Here is a 17803-nt window from a genome sequence, read left to right as displayed (position 1 = left end):
TCCTTAAGAGCGACATTAAAGCTTAACATGGGGTCAGTTTTCCCCAAATTATCTTTCCTAGGAATATCCAATTCATCAAAATACTAATCCGAAAAGTTGACTCACTAATTGGATTTAAGTGCCACAGGACTCTTCAACACATTATTTTAATCAATTTGTTGGAAAGATCAATTTTCTCATGGTTAAATGCATACAGAAATGAAACAACTAAATGAGTTACATGGGAAGGTTGGCACATCTCATTCCCTAGAGATCTTTAAGAACGGATTCTTAATTGTGTATCTGAAATGGTTTGAGGTCTTTAAATGAAATTTGTCTGGAAGCAGGAAGATGGGATACCTATCCAGGCCAGTGTTTCTGGATCCCCATCTTATGTTGACACTAATGTTCTAATGTTTAGTAGCTTGTGTTTGAGCTGAGGCAAGAAGTCATCCCTTTTTTCCTTTTAAAATTATTGTTTATTTAGTGCCATTTAAAAATAATGAGCAGAGTAGTTTGTGTTAGTTATGGTTGAGCCTTGAAAAGACAAGTTTTCTTTTTTAAAGGTGGCCCTGTAGGCCTTTTTGTATTGACTGCTGTTAAGGACTATAGTAAATGTAAACTGTATTCACTATAGTGAATGTAAACGCAGGTTTTTAAGTTTAAAATTAAAGTGTTGTAAAAGAGCAGTGTTGTTTGAAGATCAGGTGTTAAAAACTGAATTTTGCTATTCATGCTTATATAACACCTCCCACCCCTAGCATAGCGATGTCGGATTCTGAATAAAAGGCTTATTCAGGCTGTGATATTTGTATATGTATGTATTTTATTTTCTTTTTCTTCATATTAGTCATTGTGGTTAGGTTATTTATTGGTAGCTTGTGAGTCACAAGTATGTTTCTCATTCTCTAATGAGTCACCTAGCTACATACAAGTTTATTTTCTTTCCTTTCTAGATCTTTCACCTGAAAATAACTATTTTACTTACTTGGTAGGTTAAATTTTCAGTTTGCACGTTAATTTTTAGAACTGTAAATATCAAAATAATACTCAGAAGAAGGTTCATTGATTCAGAAAACTTTTATTAGCACCTGCTCCAGTCTAGACACTCTGCTAGGCTCGGGTATTCAGTGACTCTGTATATCACATAAGGAACTTAATTTGGGGACAGGACAAAAATAAACAAACAACTGCATGCAGAGGCATGTTACAGGTCCTATGATGGAAGTATATGTATATATCATACACAATTGAGGCCCAGAGGGTGGTGGGCATTTGGGTACCCCTTGAGCATCATGTGGATAAGTTGGTGAACATAGGCGAGGTTATTATAGTGTTCTGGATTGCAGCTCTTTGAACAACTGTACCTAGATCGTTTATAACTCTTTGTTGGAATGAGGTACTTATCTATTGTATCAGAAACAGAACTCCTATATTGGCCCTGTCCAGTTCAACTAGTTTAAGAAAAAAAAAAAAGTTCCTAGTTTATGGGATTAATTCTTCTAAGTTAAATATAACTTTAAGTAATAACTTTGTTCTCTTTCATACAAAGATTCTGATGTATATATGTTGAGGCTGGCAACAACAGAACATCAAGATACATCAGCGTTACCGGAGAAGGCAGTATGATTCTTGGGCATTTTGAAAACTATTTGTGAAGGGCCTGTTATTTTCAGTTTCTTTCACATAAGCTATAAAGGAATCTGGCAGCTCCTGAGCTTCTAAAAATGAGAATGCAGTATTTCAAAGTGAGCTGATGTTGCATTCTGGAGTATTTAAAATTTGGTGCTAATTTGTGAGTCTGTAACAGAACTGTCCAGTGCAGTAATCAGTACATGATCTTACTAGCTGTGTGATCTCGGGCTAATTACTTGACCTTTCAGAGTCTCAGTTTTTTCAACTATAAATTGTTAGTAGCACCTACCTGGTAGGCCTTTGTGAGGCTTAAGTGAGATGATATATGCATAAAGCACTTCACACAGGAACTGGAACATAAAAGGAAATTTCCGGTGACATGGGAATAATAATACTTTCGGTATTTGTATATATTAAGATCAATTTCATTTGAGCTGTAAAAATAAAACTGCTTCTTCAACCTTAAATACGGAGCACATGAACAAAACTAACGTAGAAGAATGACACAAAATTTATGATGCATTCCATGTTTTTTGCAAATGAGAAAAAATGTGGAGTATAGTAAACAGTGATTATAGGAAGAGGGGGTTGGGTATATGATGGGGAACTTAAAATTTTAAATTTACACGTTATTTAACATTGGAATTGTTAACAATAAAAAAGTATATTCTTTTACAATAAAAAAATAAGTTTTTGAAATAATGTTTAGAAAACACTGTTTAAAAAATAACTTAAAAATGTAAGAGCAGACCTTGCCATTTTCAGTCCCTCACTGGTGAGGGGTAGTGTGAATTGGGGGTGATTATTCTTTATTCTCCAAGAGGACTTGGCAGAGTCAGAACCTCACACTGGGACCCAGTGACAAAAAAATAGATGAAGTACTTCTTTCCCAGATCTATTTCTCCACCATTTATATGCAAGATGATGACCTCTTTGACTAGCGTCCCATACTGTTAAATTCCTTTTCACCTGTAATTCAGCTACCCGCACCAAGAGCCTTTTCTCAGTCATTGTGGTTCTTATGCCCTATCCCAGTGTTCTCCAAAGTGTGATTTGCTCAGGATTACCCACTGAAGGAAATAAAATAGTTAAACTTCTGTTTCTTTCCTTTCCTTCCTTTCTTTTTGATCTAAAAGTGTAAGAAAAAATTTGAGTTTTTCTAATAGTTAATTTATAGATAAACACTGGGCCTATCACTTGGATTGCATCTCAGAAGGTCACATGTCACCTATAGCATGTGAGGCCTCTGAAGGAAGACTGCAGGATTCCAGTAACACAGAGGAGCTGACACTGGTACCCCAACCCTCTGGTTCACTTTCAGCATATCGTAGCCAATTGAAGTTTACTGTGCCTGGCTAACTGGTTTGGGAGGATTATATTTATTTATATTTATTAAAATAACAGACTGACCCTCAGAAAATGGACAAAGGATTTCTATCAAGAGACTATAGAGGGCTTCCGTGGTGGCGCAATGGTTAAGAATCTGCCTGCCAATGCAGGGGACACGGGTTCGAGCCCTGGTCTGGGAAGATCCCACATGCCACGGAGCAACTAAGCCCGTGCGCCACAACTACTGAGCCTGCGCTCTAGAGCCCGCGAGCCACAACTACTGAAGCCCACATGCCACAACTACTGAAGCCCGCGCGCCTAGAGCCCGTGCTCTGCAACAAGAGAAGCCACCGCAATGAGAAGCCCGCGCACTGCAACGAAGAGCAGCCCCCGCTCACCGCAACGAAGAGTAGCCCCCGCTCGCCGCAACTAGAGAAAGCCCGTGTGCAGCAACGAAGACCCAATGCAGCCAAAAATAAAATAAATAAAATTTAAAAAAAGAGAGACTATAGAATGAAGATAAAACTTAAAACATATGCGCAACAAGAAAATGTTAACACTGGCACAGTGTGGGATCTTTGTATCAGCCATATTATGAAATGGTGGTGGTGGTGGTGGTGGTGGTGGTGGTGGTGGTGTTTTAATGATAATCCAATCAGATCTGACAAGATTTCAGTACTCCCCTAGCTAGATAGAAATTATCAGGAAAACTGTGTGAAGTATGAATTTGCTATTGCTAATTATGGATTATTATTGCTAATTATGAATCTCTCCCCAAGTTTATATTTGCCTAAAGGTAATATTTACGTTTAGTATTACATGTATATAATTTTTAAATAAATAAAATATATACATAGTGAGGTGCATACTCCCCATTTTTTTTTACTGGTAAAGTAAATCAAATTATCAAAAATGTTTGTAGATAGCTGCTCAACCCTATAGTTGATATATTAACTATCTATAGCTATCATTATTAAGCCTATATATGAGGTTAATGTATCTATTAACCCTATAATTTATATATTTAAGTATTCTCTCCTTTTTGAAACATGTTACTTCCTTGGACCTCTAATGCCATTCATTTAGCTTTTTGGTTTTTTTTTTAAGTCTCTTCTCTCCCACCTAGAGTTCTGTCATGATCTTCAGCATTTCTGAAGAATAGTAAACAATAGGTATAAGTGAGATTTGCCCTCCAAAAACTGATTTGTGTGACAAAACCAAGAAGTAATTCCAGATAAGTTGTTTTAAGATTGTTTTAGGCAGTGCTGATTTTGAAATGTGTTTATAACCCCTTCGTCCTTACCTTGAGTAGTCAATTTGAAGAGGCCAGTATTGGATAAATTCTGCTATACTTGATAAGAAATCAACTCTCATGTTTCATAGTCAAATTTTGTGTGTCTGTTTTTTTTAAATCTCTTTACAATGCATAATACCCACTGTAGGTTTGCAGTGTGTATGTGATGATACACAACATTAAAGAATAAGGCAGTACTCAGTAGTGCATTATTTTAGACTATGAAGCTTACTTCTTCCTTCAAGTACTGAAACTATTTTGACAACTTTAACAGAATCTTTGAAGCCTGTTTTTTTACATTCTTCCTTTTTCTTAATGACACAAGGCCACTATTGTGAACGTCTGTTACTGTGCTAGATTATAATGTGTTGTTTGCCACTTTGATGTTTCTGTTTGTTTTGCTTTTTTAATATATATTCTTCAGCAGTCAGCTGTTAACTTAATATAACAGTTGTGCCTACTTCTAATAGTTCCAACAAACTTTTTTTTAGTTTGTTGTTTCTTATGTAATATAGACATGAAAACTTACAATCAAGATTGATAGAACTACAGATAACAGAAGTATCCCTGTGGTTATTAGGGAGGCCCTAAATAGTAAACCATGTGGCACTCATGTTGGAAAGATGGTATTTTATTCCTTCAGATAACTGAGTACTCTTTGTTTTTTTTCCCCAAGTTGCGTGGTTTTTTAAAATTTATTTATTTTTGGCTGTGTTGGGTCTTCGTTTCTGTGCAAGGGCTTTTTCTAGTTGCGGCGAGCAGGGCCACTCTTCATCACGGTGCGCGGGCCTCTCACTGTCGTGGCCTCTCTTTGTTGCGGAGCACAGCCTCCAGACGCGCAGGCTCAGTAATTGTGGCTCACAAGTTCTTTCAGTGAGTTGTTTAGTACTGGAAACAATGTTTAAACTAGTGGTAGTTTTCTAGTCTAGCTGATCAAGTATTTTAGCACATAATATTGAATTAATGAACTAAAGGTAGTCTTAGTTTCAAGTTTCAGGTTCTGGATAAAAGGCATCATCTGGTTACTTTTGAGAGAGGAAGAAAAGAAAATTTTGTTTTCTTTGATTGGACTGTTAGCTAGCCTTGGGCAGTGTATTTGACCACATTCCAGCTTCTTTTTGGAAGGACACTCGCTTAGTGCTCAATCCTTAAGAGTAGATGTGTTTAATGTGAAGGTGGCTTGAAGAAAACTTCCTGATAATGGAAGGCCTCTTACTAGGGAGTCCAAGGGGGCGAGGTAAGAGAACCAAGTGGGTTAGGGACATAGCCGGACTGTCTCAGGGTGGGGCTCTAGTAGGGGCAGGTCAGGTTACTCCATGAAGCGATACACTGATCAGTAAGGAAGAGAAAACCTTCCTCATAGAAACATGTGAGATAAGCAGCAGAATTCTCACAAGGTCTGAATTATATACTCAGGTATCATGCTTACCCATTCAAACAGATGAAGCAAAGGTAGGTGGCAGTCATATTGAAGGGACTCGCAGGGACTTCCCTGCGAGTTTTGTTTTTTTTTTTGGTGCGGTACGCGGACCTCTCACTGTCGTGGCCTCTCCCGTTGCGTAGCACAGGTCCCGGACGCGCAGGCTCAGCGGCCATGGCTCACGGGCCCAGCCGCTCCGCGGCATGTGGGATCCTCCCGGACCGGGGCACGAACCCGCGTCCCCTGCATCGGCAGGCAGACTCTCAACCACTGTGCCACCAGGGAAGCCCCCTGCGAGTTTTAATTAATAGTTTTACATGGGGAATTGCCTTTGGCCAATTGAGCTGCCATCATACCGACATCACTCTCCAAGATCTGAAAGTTAAATCTTATCCTTTTCCACAAATGTACTATGACACAAATAATGAATTATCTCAGAATTTGAGTGTCTGGTGTTCAAAATTCAAGTTTGTTATAGAATTAAACTGGTCAGGAGATGCATTTATTTTATTTAGTATATATTAAGCTTCATATAGATATTCTTAAATAGAATTACACAATCCAACAGGCTGTCTGTCACAAATCCAATGACAGTGTGTACTCAGAAACTATACACAATGAGGATTTAATCGCAGCACCCTAATGTCCTCTTATTACCTTGAAATCTTTTCAGTTGACCTTCTATTATTTAATTCCATTACATACCAGTAATTGCATTTACTGAAGCCGATGTTTCTCCTTATAGGAAATGCTGATCTTAGTAAATTTCAACTATAGGCAGGGAAATGTTCTTTAATAAATAATTGAGGACTTCCCTGGTGGTCCAGCAGTTAAGACTCCAAGCTCCCAATGCAGGGGGCCTGGGTTCGTTCCCCTGTCAGGGAACTAGGTCCCGCATGCATGCCACAACTAAGAGTCTACATGCCACAACTAAGATCCCACACATGGCAACGAAGATCCTGTGTGCTGCAACTAAGACCTGGCGCAGCCAAATAAAATAAATAAATATTAAAATAAAAATAAAATAAAATAAAAAAATAATTGAAAGACTTTTTCACAGTTCAGTGCTGGTCCTCTTACCTCTGATGTCTAAAATATTTTATACATGGTAACTAAATTATGGAATCTGGAAAATCATCTCCTCAAGAAATCTCACAAGGTGTGCTACATAGTAGCTTATTGTAAATAGGTTAAAGAGACTGGCTTTATCTCAAGTGGCTTACTATGTTAAAGAAGAGTTTAATATATTCAGCTTTACTGTTGCAACACCAAATGAATTCTGACACCTCTGATGAGATGATTAAAGTTGGACACTTTTTTCTTTCGACAGCATTAACAAAGAGAGCATCATAGATGTGGAAGGTGTTGTGAGAAAAGTGAATCAGAAAATTGGAAGCTGTACGCAGCAAGATGTAGAGTTACATGTTCAAAAGGTAATTTTTTTCAAAATATAAGATTGTATACAGAAATAGATGAACAAGTTCTTATCATTAGTCACATCAAGTCTATATGTTATTATTTTTTTAAATTAATTTTTGGCTGCATTGGGTCTTTGCTGTGCTCAGGCTTGCGGTGAGCGGGGGCTATTCTTCGTTGCGGTACACGGGCTTCTCATTGCAGGGGCTTCTCTTGTTGTGGAGCACGGGCTGTAGTCTAGGCATGCAGGCTTCAGTAGTTGTGGCTTGCGGGCTCTAGAGCGCAGGCTCAGTAGTTGCAGCACACAGGCTTAGTTGCTCCGTGGCATGTGGGATCTTCCCGGACCAGGGCTCGAACCCGTGTCCCCTACATTGGCAGGAGGATTCTTAATCACTGCACCACCAGGGAAATCCCTATATGTTCTTAATAATTAGAGTTGATATAAAATATTGAGATTTATAAATTGATTACTGACTCAATTAGCTTTTGTTATATAACAAACCACCTCAATACTTAGCGACTTAAAACAACAAAAACATTTATTTGCTCATGATTCTGTGCAATTTGGGAATGAGGGTCAGCCTATCTAGGATGGCTCATCTGCACCACATGACATTGCCTGGGGTCACTGATATTTCCGGGACATCTCCCTGTGGCGTCTCCTCATCCAGCAGGCTTGCCCAGACTTGTTGACATGGTACATCTACCGTAGTCACATACGGAAAAGTATAAAACACATCTAAAAAGCTTTATTCACTATTATGAACCTATTTTGCTGTGAACTTTCTTTTAATGATGTACTTCTGAAGGTTGATTAGTTACATACTAACTCTTAACCATTATATTTCCTTATAATCATTGTATTTCTAATATTTTACAGTATAAAGAAGTCAATCTATACTATATTGGGCTTACATTCCAGTAATAACTTTTTCATACAAGATTTATCCCACATCATTTTCTTAGACATAAAAACTAAAAATGCTCACCATCATTGACTTTTAAAATCTTATAAGTGAACTCACATGTATTTAATACTATTGAAATAATCCTGCAATTTTGAACCTGCAGTCTCAGATCCAGGTCTAGTTTATATCTACAGTATTCATCATTGAATTTCTCTTACAGAGTAGTCCTTTCCCATCCTTACCCCTGTGTGTGTGTGTGTGTGTGTGTGTGTGTGTGTGTGTGTGTGTGTGTAGGCACGCGTGTGAGCGCGCACGTATATATGGGATCGAACAGACAGACAGATGCAGAAAGACAGATTCATCCATACACAGTAATTTGGGAGTAAGGTTGTATTTAATTGAAATTGACTGTCATGGAACTCTTCAAGACTTAGAAAATCTTGTATTTTTTACCGACCTATCTTGCCAAATTACTTTGTTCTCTTTGTGTAAGTCTTATTTCAAACTAACCCCACCAGGAAGTCTGCAACCTAGTAAAGGCAAACTGACCTAAAGGTGTGCTGACCAAAAAAAAAAAAACAAAAAACCCTATCTTCGAATAACATGTTTTTCAACACTTGAATAAATAAGATTTTAGTGAGTAAAGCAAGTAAATGTATTTTTAAAATATTCTAATTATCTAGTATTTGATTCACCCTTATTAAACGTTAAATATAAAGCCTAAAGAGCTTACCCACAAATTTTGCCTGAATAAAAATAATTATAAGGTACCTCACAAAGCATAAAATATTGTATAATAAATAGAATTTTATAATAAGCAGTGACTCTTTTATCATTTATTCAGCCAGCAGTTACTGAGTGTATACTTTGTGCCAAGTACTGTGTGAAGTTCTGGGGATGAAAGTGCTCACGACTTAATGAAGGAGATGATGAATTTCTAGTAGTTAGAAAAATGAAAGAGGTAGCTGTCCAGTTCTCCAGCTTTGCATTGGAGATCAAGTTTCTGTTAACTCATCAAAGGGAAGCATGACAACTTGGGTATAGGGGGTGGTGACAAATAATTCTATTTTAATGCTATGAAGAGGACTGGAGTATCCTTCTGATACTTTTTCTTCAAGTGTCTGAGCTGAATGCTAAATGTGATTTACCAACTGGAAGAATATAATTTCCTTTCTGGAATTAACTAAATAAGGTCTATTTCCCTCTTGCGCTTTAGCAGGTTTTCCAGGCATAGTTGGGAATAACTAATAGGGTAACATGTTTTTTTAAGCGTGGCTAAAAAAACCCAAGTTCATTCTTTATGACCTAACTGCTTTTTAGCACTAAAATGTGCAGTTAGTGTGAGTGAATATTTAGGGATTTTAACACCATAAAGGAACACCTTCTACAGCAGCTCCCAACCAGGAGAGCAGCAGGAAATGAGCTATAACATACTTGATGAAAGAAAGCAGTGAGGGATATTTAGAAAACGAGTGAGGAAAGGAAAGAGAGGTACAGCAGAATTGAGCTGACTTTGGTCCTAGTGGTAGAAATGGCCAGATGCTGTTAACAATTATAATAACTTATTTGTTAATGGCTCTTTCAAACGAGCAAGTGTTTTCTTATTCATTATTCCATTTGATTCTTACCGCAGACCTTATTTTACAGAAGACTGTTGAAGCGCTAGGTAAAGTGATTTGCCTAACAGCAGCTTTTATGTGACAAAGAGAGGCCTTAAGCCAGACCCCTCGACTCCAGTTATTACTTACTTAAGACATTGGCATGCACCTTAGAGTTTACAAAGTATTTGTACCTATTTTATCTCATTTGACTATTCCAGCAACCCAGGGATGTACACAATATTATTATCCCCATTTTATAGGTGAAAAAACATGTAATACCTTTGATTTTAGCAAGTAGTTTCAGTTAAAGATGTATGCAAACATTGTTTCTCATGTTAAGTCAACTGTAGATTTTTTTTAAACAAAAGATAACAGGTTTTGTGTGTTTCTTGATATTTTTGGTAATCTCTCACTTTCAGATTTATGTGATCAGTTCAGCTGAACCCCGCCTGCCCCTGCAGCTGGACGATGCCGTTCGTCCTGAGGTGGAAGGAGAAGAGGTGAAAATTACACTTTTGAAATAATGTGTTTCCTCTGTATGTTTAGTTTGCAAAACATTGAAAACTTGATGTGCTACTTTTGTAGGAAGGGTACCTATGAATTGATTTGAGCTTCATTTTTATTTAAACATACTCTTACATTAACAATTCTCAAACTTTTTGGTTTCAGGATTCCTTTACATTTTTAAAAATAATTGACCCCACAAGCTTTTGTTTTTGTGGGTATACCTATCAATATTTACAGTATTAGAAGTTAAAACAAAATTTTTAATATTTATGACATTATTAAAAATAATATAATTAGATTATGTGTCTGTGTATTCCTATATAAATTTAAAAAACAGCAGTAACATGAAAAGTATTTTCAAAAAAAATAATTTAGTGTCAAGAGTGACATTGTGTCACATGTCTACATCGTTGGTAACATCTGGCTCAATACACAACAATTAGATTTTCATTTCTGTCTCTACATTCATTCTGTCGTGATAGCACACATCATGAAGCCTTTGGAAAATTTCTCAGTATAGTCAGGAAAAAATGAGAGTGAAAAGTTATTATTATGAAAAATAGGTTTGACTTAACAGACTCCCTGCAAGTGTATTGGGTACCTTCACTGGTGCCCTGAGCATACTTTGAGAACCACTGTTCTATGTCAGCTTTTATCTGTTCCTTCACTCTTTAACTAGCAGGTAAAATCCAGGGATCAGTGAAGGTGCTGGTTGTTAATTATTCTGATATCCCAATAATGAGTCAAGGGGTGGGTTTGGGGGCAGGAGGTGGAAAAAAAGCATTAACCTCAATTCATTCTCATTTCTCTTCGTTCCAGCTCTTCCTTTTAAAAATAACTTCTCTCTGGCTCCACTTCTTGTATCTTGGATCTTTGATTTGGGGGTATAACATGAACACACATGAACACACCTATTCTTACTTAAAAATTAACATGGCTTCTGCAAGTGTTGTTTGTGTCCTTAAAAAAATTAGTAAAATCTGTTTTTTCATCTTTTTTTTTAGGAAGGAAGAGCTACTGTTAACCAAGATACAAGATTAGACAACAGAGTCATTGATCTTAGGGTATGCCTCATTTGTTTATTTAGTGACATGATTGTGCTGAAATCAAGGTGGGCAAGGATACCATACCTGACTCAGGTTTATAGAAAAAATCGGCATTTGCCTGTATGTAATATGATAATACAAGAAGTAATTTACCTTTCTGACTGACCCTTCCCCTAAAAAGAATTGTAGGCAACAAGGACAGTTGAGTAATAGTTCACAAGATACTGACTTGCTTCATGTTAAAATGACAAAGGAACATGAAGCTAATAAATGGTCTTGCTTCCAGGTAGTACCTGTTTCAAACAAGGTAGTCAGCAAGTGAAAACATAACCATTAATATCACTACAAAATTGTGAAATAAGGTATGTGTACATTTTAGAGCGACCAAGTAGAGATTAGTAGTTAATGCCTCAACCCTTTGAATTTGATCTGAGCACAGAGTTAATAATAATAACGAAGTAGTTGTCCCTGGTGGTTTATATAGTAATCTCATAGGTCTTCTGTTTCCCTTTCTGGTTTGGTTGCAAGTGAAAGAGTTCAGTGGTTTCATCATTGTAGTAAAACCAATGTCATCTCTCTTTCTTAATGTTTGACCATGTCATCCTCCTTTACTTAAATAATCTACCTAAAACTTAAATGCTTTGTCACGTTAAGAGTTCTTTCCAACCTTTCTGCCCTTATTGTACGCTCATGTTTCCCCTGATTATTTGCATTTTGTCTGCTTTTACCTTTTCCATTTTAATTTATAGTATATAGAAAAGGGTAGCAATAATCAAGTCCTTTTGGTACTGCCTAGAAGCCTCAGGTTTTTCATAATTTTGGCCACAGTACTTAGACATCCTACTGTATTTGCTATTTGCTCACACAGGTTATTGGTTGTGCCTCTAGAATTTGTCCTGAAGAGTATTTTTCTTTGACCCACATTGTTTTTTCAATTTAAATTCATTGCCATCATTGAAAAACGGAGGGTTTTCACATTAAATCTAGATGGCTTTTCTTAAAAAGTTGGAGGTGAACCCATCAATACTGGGCCCATGTAGCAAAATTAGCTTAGTACTCTATATTGAGCATTCTGTTCTCTACTGTGCCCTGCACCACCCAGGAAGTACCATTCATTCATTCCATTTGTTATTTGTCTGGCCCTTGTAAGCATTCACCTTTTTAACCCCTACTTTGACTTTACATTTTGGGAAGCATTCTATACATAAGTAACTTGAAATCTTTTACACACCTTAGATTATGTCTAAACTACTATCTAATTTAACCCCAAACCAGTTTTTTTAATAGACTCTCATCTTAGCAAAGTCAGGAGTTGGAGAGGTTGGAAATAAAGGAAATTTGCATTCTCCTTCTATAATATGAAAAATTCCAAGATATATCCTTATATTGATTGTCATGTAACCTAACTTTTCTCTCATATAATGAATTGTTTTCTCTATGAACTTTCCAGGCAGGTGGCCTGTTTAGAAAATACTCCATCTCAGTTAATGTGTCAAATTGATTTAATTAGGTTTTATTATTGTCTTATAGACATCAACTAGTCAGGCAGTCTTCCGTTTCCAGTCTGGCATCTGCCATCTTTTCCGAGAAACTTTAATTAACAAGGGTTTTGTGGAGATCCAAACTCCTAAAATCATCTCAGGTATGCTTTAAGATATTTCTCTTAGTTTTTAAAAATAAATTGCTTTCTCCCAAGTTGATTCATATTAAGGTTTTCGTTTTGGTTTTGGTTTTTTAATTTGAGACTCCCAGATGTCCCTTGAGGTTTATTGCCATGAGACTATTTTGAAGACTGTGCTATATAGCAGCAATCACACATCACTAACACCAATAATACTAAATCCCTTTATTTCAGGAATCATTATGTGATAATGAGTATAAAATGAGGCAATAACACATGAAGCAGTATTTTTATTAATGTAAGGTACACCAGAAACTACTTTTCTTATGTAGGTTTCTTTCTAATTGGTATTGCAGTTGTTTTTTGTATAAACTACATTGTAAAATTACTAAATACTACAGATGGGAAAATCTCATTAATTCTCATTCTTACATATTAATCATTTTAACCATTTAACCTTTTCAGAGTTACTTAAATAACAAGAAAAAGCGTGTTATAATTTAATTATAAATTAAAAATTGAACATTGCATTATTGATAATTAGAAAATTATTAAGAATATCGTATCTTTTTTCCTTTAAAAAAATTTTTTTACAACTCCAAAGTAGCTTTAATAGATTTGAAATTGATGCAGAAAGAGAGCATATATATCCAAAGAAGTAAAATGGAGATATAGCCAGAGAAGTAAGTCTGTCCTAAATATAAACTGTTTAGAATCAGGTATAAGACATATATAGATTATGGTTTCTCTGTAATTCTTGATTTTCAAGTTTGATTTGTTTTGTTTTGTTTTAGTGAAGTACTTGAATCAGAAGCATAAACTTTTTACTGGAAGTTTGCGTTGATAAGCTTACAGTTAATTATAACGTGTTTGCATTTCAGCTGCCAGTGAAGGAGGAGCCAATGTATTTACTGTGTCATATTTCAAAAATAATGCATACCTGGCTCAGTCTCCACAGCTGTACAAGCAAATGTGTATTTGTGCTGATTTTGAGAAGGTTTTCTGTATTGGACCAGGTAAGGTTTTTGGCAGTTACGGTTTTCTCAAAATTCATTAATTGTACCATAGTAATGGTTTTAGAAACACATTTTACATAAAAACATTTTGAAAGCTTAAATCCTTTTATATGCTGACTACATAAACACTAGACTTTGAGGTAAAAATGACAAGGTACTTAGGTAGACATTCTAAATAATATATTTTGTTGTCCTTGATAGCGCCTTTACTACTGTTGTAAGTTTACAAATGTGCCACTGTTTACTTCACTACCAATTTTATTGCAAAGCTGTTCTGTTTTACTGTTTATACTGTTCTTAGTATTGATAATATGCTGAAGTCCATTAGAAATTACTACAAATGTCTGATATTTAATAGATTATATTAATATGTTTTTTAAGATATAGTTGTTACAAGTCAAACATGGACACATAATCATGTGGCAAATTCTTTTTTTAAATTAATTAATTAATTTATTTATTTATTGGCTGCATTGGGTCTTTGTTGCTACGCGTGGGCTTTCTCTAGTTGCGGCAAACGGGGGCTCCTCTTCGTTGCAGTGCGTGGGCTTCTCATTGAGGTGGCTTCTTTTGTTGTAGAGCACAGGCTGTAGGTGCGTGGGCTTCAGTAGTTGTGGCTCGCGGGCTGTAGAGCACAGGCTCAGTAGTTGTGGCGCACAGGCTTAGTTGCTCCGCGGCATGTGGGATCTTCCCAGACCAGGGCTTGAACCCGTGTCCCCTGTATTGGCAGGTGGATTCTTAACCACTGCGCCACCAGGGAAGTCTGGCAAACTCTTTTATTAAGCTAATTATAAGCAAAAACTAGCTTTACTTCATTCTTTAAAACTTACCAAATTACTTTATATATGTAAGTTTTTTGATAGCTTAATAAAAATTAAATACCTGCTAATAGAGAAACTGAGAAGATCATTAAGTTTCTTAATTTTCTGAATTCATTAAACAATTATATGTTGAACACCTGCTGCATATACAGCTTTGCTCTAGGTTCCATGTACATAAAAGAAGAATCAACCAGCACTTCTCAAATGTTAATGTGCACATGAATCACCTGGGGACCTTGTTAAAATGCAGATTTTGACCAGTAGGTTTGTGGTGAGGCTTGAGATTCTGCAATTCTCACAAGCTTCCAGGTACTGTTGATGCTGCTGATTTGCAGACAGACCATGCTTTGAGTGACAAGGGAATAAACATTGTCCCTGCTTCCAAGACAGAATGAGACATGCATACATATAGCAGTCGCAGGGAGTAATCAAGTGATTTTCACAGCAAAAAATCAGATTGTGCTGTACAATCAGCAGATTGGCGTTAATTATATAGTGTAGATAGTGTAAGAAAAGGGAGAAGATGGAATTTGCTAGAATCACCATAAAAGAGAATTCATACTGAAGTAGGTTCTAAGGACAGGGAGATATAGACAATGGAGATGACATTCTAGTCAGAGGAAGCAGGATGAGTAAAGTGCGTGGGAGAAAATAAAAATAAGACTAGTTAATATTAAGAAATGGGAAATACAGGGTAGAACTAAATTATGAAAGCATAAAGGTTTTAGACATTTTGTCATTTTATGTCTGATTACAGTAGTCATTTGGGAACCATTGTAAGTTACTGAGCAAGGATGTGTTATAGGAATATCAGTCTTGCAGTGATAAGAAAAATGGAGCAGAGCTAGAGTCAGGAAGACTGGAAAGGAGGAAAGTGCAGTGAGGATAATAAGAACTGGACTGAGGTAATGGCTGGAGTGTGTATAATGTTACTTCATTTGCACAGATTTCATTTAGCTTGAGTCCAGTTTTAATAAAATTGAGAACTCACTATATTGAATCTATTTTAATTATTGAGAAGGCACTTCAGGATCTCGCATTGCCTTGGGATTTTCACGAGGCTCATTTATTAATTTACATTTGTTACAGCTTTTATGTGACTGTAGGAATTTGTAATGATCTTGCCGTCCATGAGAATGCTGAAACAGATGTCTTATCAAAGATTTTTCCAACCCTGTAATGATAATGAAAATAGTGCCATTGAGTACTAGTAAATAGGATTTGATATTTGAATCCCAATTTCTCCAAAATTTAAAACATGTACTATGCATTTCTTTTATTAATGTTACAGTATTCAGAGCTGAAGACTCTAATACCCACAGACATCTAACTGAATTTGTTGGTTTGGATATTGAAATGGCTTTTAATTACCATTACCATGAAGTTGTGGAAGAAATTGCTGACACTTTAGTACAAATATTCAAAGGACTTCAAGAAAGGTAAAAAATATATATTTTATAGCCTTAGATGGATATAATTTTCAAATCAGTTTAAGTTCTTCAAAATAAAGCAGTTCTGAAATACGTAAACTAAGTTTTTATTGGGAAGAGGAAAAATAAGACTTGCCAGTTAGTTGATCAGTTAATTAGTGGAAAAATCCACACTCTAAATAGTAACTTCTGAATCCTAGTCAGTTGGGACTACAGCTAGTTAACCTAATCTTCGTGGAGAAGTTTACCAGATCGTGAATTGCCTAACTATATTTGTTTTTTCCTCTATATTTTTCCTCTATCCTGAATTTCTCAGAAATAGAGCATATGTTACTTTTATAACAGTTTATTATTTGGGAGGTAGTATGGGGTTCAGAGCTTGGATTCAGCTAGATCCAGGTTGTGGGATCAAATCCCAACTCTGCTATTATCTGTGTGGGCGTTGTGCAAGTTAACTCTGTGCCTCAGTTTCCTCTGCTGTTTTAAGTGACGATAATATTACTACTTAACTCAGAGGTCAGGAGTCCCTTTAGTCTTTCAGTTTCTAATCTTTACTGAATCTGTGTAAATTAAGCCTGTGTCAGGAATGTTAATTCTTAGATCAGTTTATATTTACAATGAGTGCTCAGTAGAGATTAGAAACTAGTATACTGAAGGGACTTTCAGCTTATTTGGGCCTGGTGAATTGACACATTTATAGAAAATTATTAGGCATGTTCTGGGTGTTCAGAAAATTGAATTGTGTAAAATGTTCATTTCAGGTACACCCTCTAAACTGGCAGATAGTTTCTCGCTCAAAAGGACATTGAAAGTTGTTTACCTGTGATAATGTTTACAATAGAGAAAATAAGAAAAGAAGATGGAAAGCAAGTTAACTAGGATCAAGAGAGTCTTTTCTTTTTATTTTCTTTTTGCCATACTTTTGACAGTACTGCAAGTATTAAGTGGGATATAACAGATTTATCTAACACTTTGATAGCTGACAAAGGACTGTATTTGAAATTTCTATTTGAAGACCACTGATTTAACTATTAGTTGATGTATTTGGATATGCTTCATTAATACTTAAAGAGTTCAAAAATATTTTGAAACTTTTTTACGCCATTGCAAGTCTAATGAGTAATTTCAAGAACATAGAAATTAATCATTGATCTTATAAAAATACTGTAGCATAGCACCAGTATTTTCCAGGCATTCTCTTCATTGCGTTGTACCTTTGATGAATAGTTAATTATAGACAGCCTTTTTATTTTCCCTAATGACATATATTGTTTTCTTTCTGATTTTATTAATACAAGCAATACATATTTATTGCAGACAGCTAGAAATAAAAGCATAAAGTAAAGGTTAACAGTCACCCATGATCCCATCCCCCAGAGATAACCATCATTAACATTTTGATGCATTTTTTTAAATTGAGGTGTAATTGACCTATATCACTATGTTAGTTCCAGTGCACAACACAGTGATTCCATATTTCTGTACATTACAAAATGACTGCCATGATATGTCTAGTTGCCATCTGTCACCATACAAAGCTTTTACAATATAATTGACTATATACCTCATGCTGTCGATTTTATCACCATGACTTTTTTTTTGGAACTGGAAATTTATTCTTCTTAATCTCCCTTACCTATTTCAGTCATCCCCCAAACCCACTTCTTCCACTGTGGTCTGCTAGTTCTCTGTGGTGTCTGTTTCTGTTTTGTTATGTTTCTTAATTTCTTTTGTTTTTTAGATTCCCCATATAAATGAAATCATATGGTATTTGTCATTC

The 17803-nt window shown here is 35.9% G+C and overlaps 1 protein-coding gene across 1 annotated transcript in view; it reads left to right on the top strand.

Annotated features, from left to right (window-relative positions):
• Window positions 1-17803, top strand: part of DARS1 (aspartyl-tRNA synthetase 1) — a 67029-nt gene that overhangs the window by 29695 nt on the left and 19531 nt on the right. Inside the window, exons 5-10 of the mRNA XM_007129485.4 lie at window positions 6988-7090; window positions 10002-10082; window positions 11094-11153; window positions 12666-12777; window positions 13638-13772; window positions 15885-16032. Of these exons, the coding sequence (XP_007129547.1) occupies window positions 6988-7090; window positions 10002-10082; window positions 11094-11153; window positions 12666-12777; window positions 13638-13772; window positions 15885-16032 (639 nt within the window). The remainder of the gene's footprint in view (window positions 1-6987; window positions 7091-10001; window positions 10083-11093; window positions 11154-12665; window positions 12778-13637; window positions 13773-15884; window positions 16033-17803) is intronic.

The sequence above is a fragment of the Physeter macrocephalus genome, chromosome 2 (genome assembly GCF_002837175.3).
Source record: "Physeter macrocephalus isolate SW-GA chromosome 2, ASM283717v5, whole genome shotgun sequence".
Classification (NCBI taxonomy): domain Eukaryota; kingdom Metazoa; phylum Chordata; class Mammalia; order Artiodactyla; family Physeteridae; genus Physeter; species Physeter macrocephalus.
Note: the sequence above shows the minus strand (reverse complement) of the source record. Positions and strands in the feature narration are given on the sequence as shown.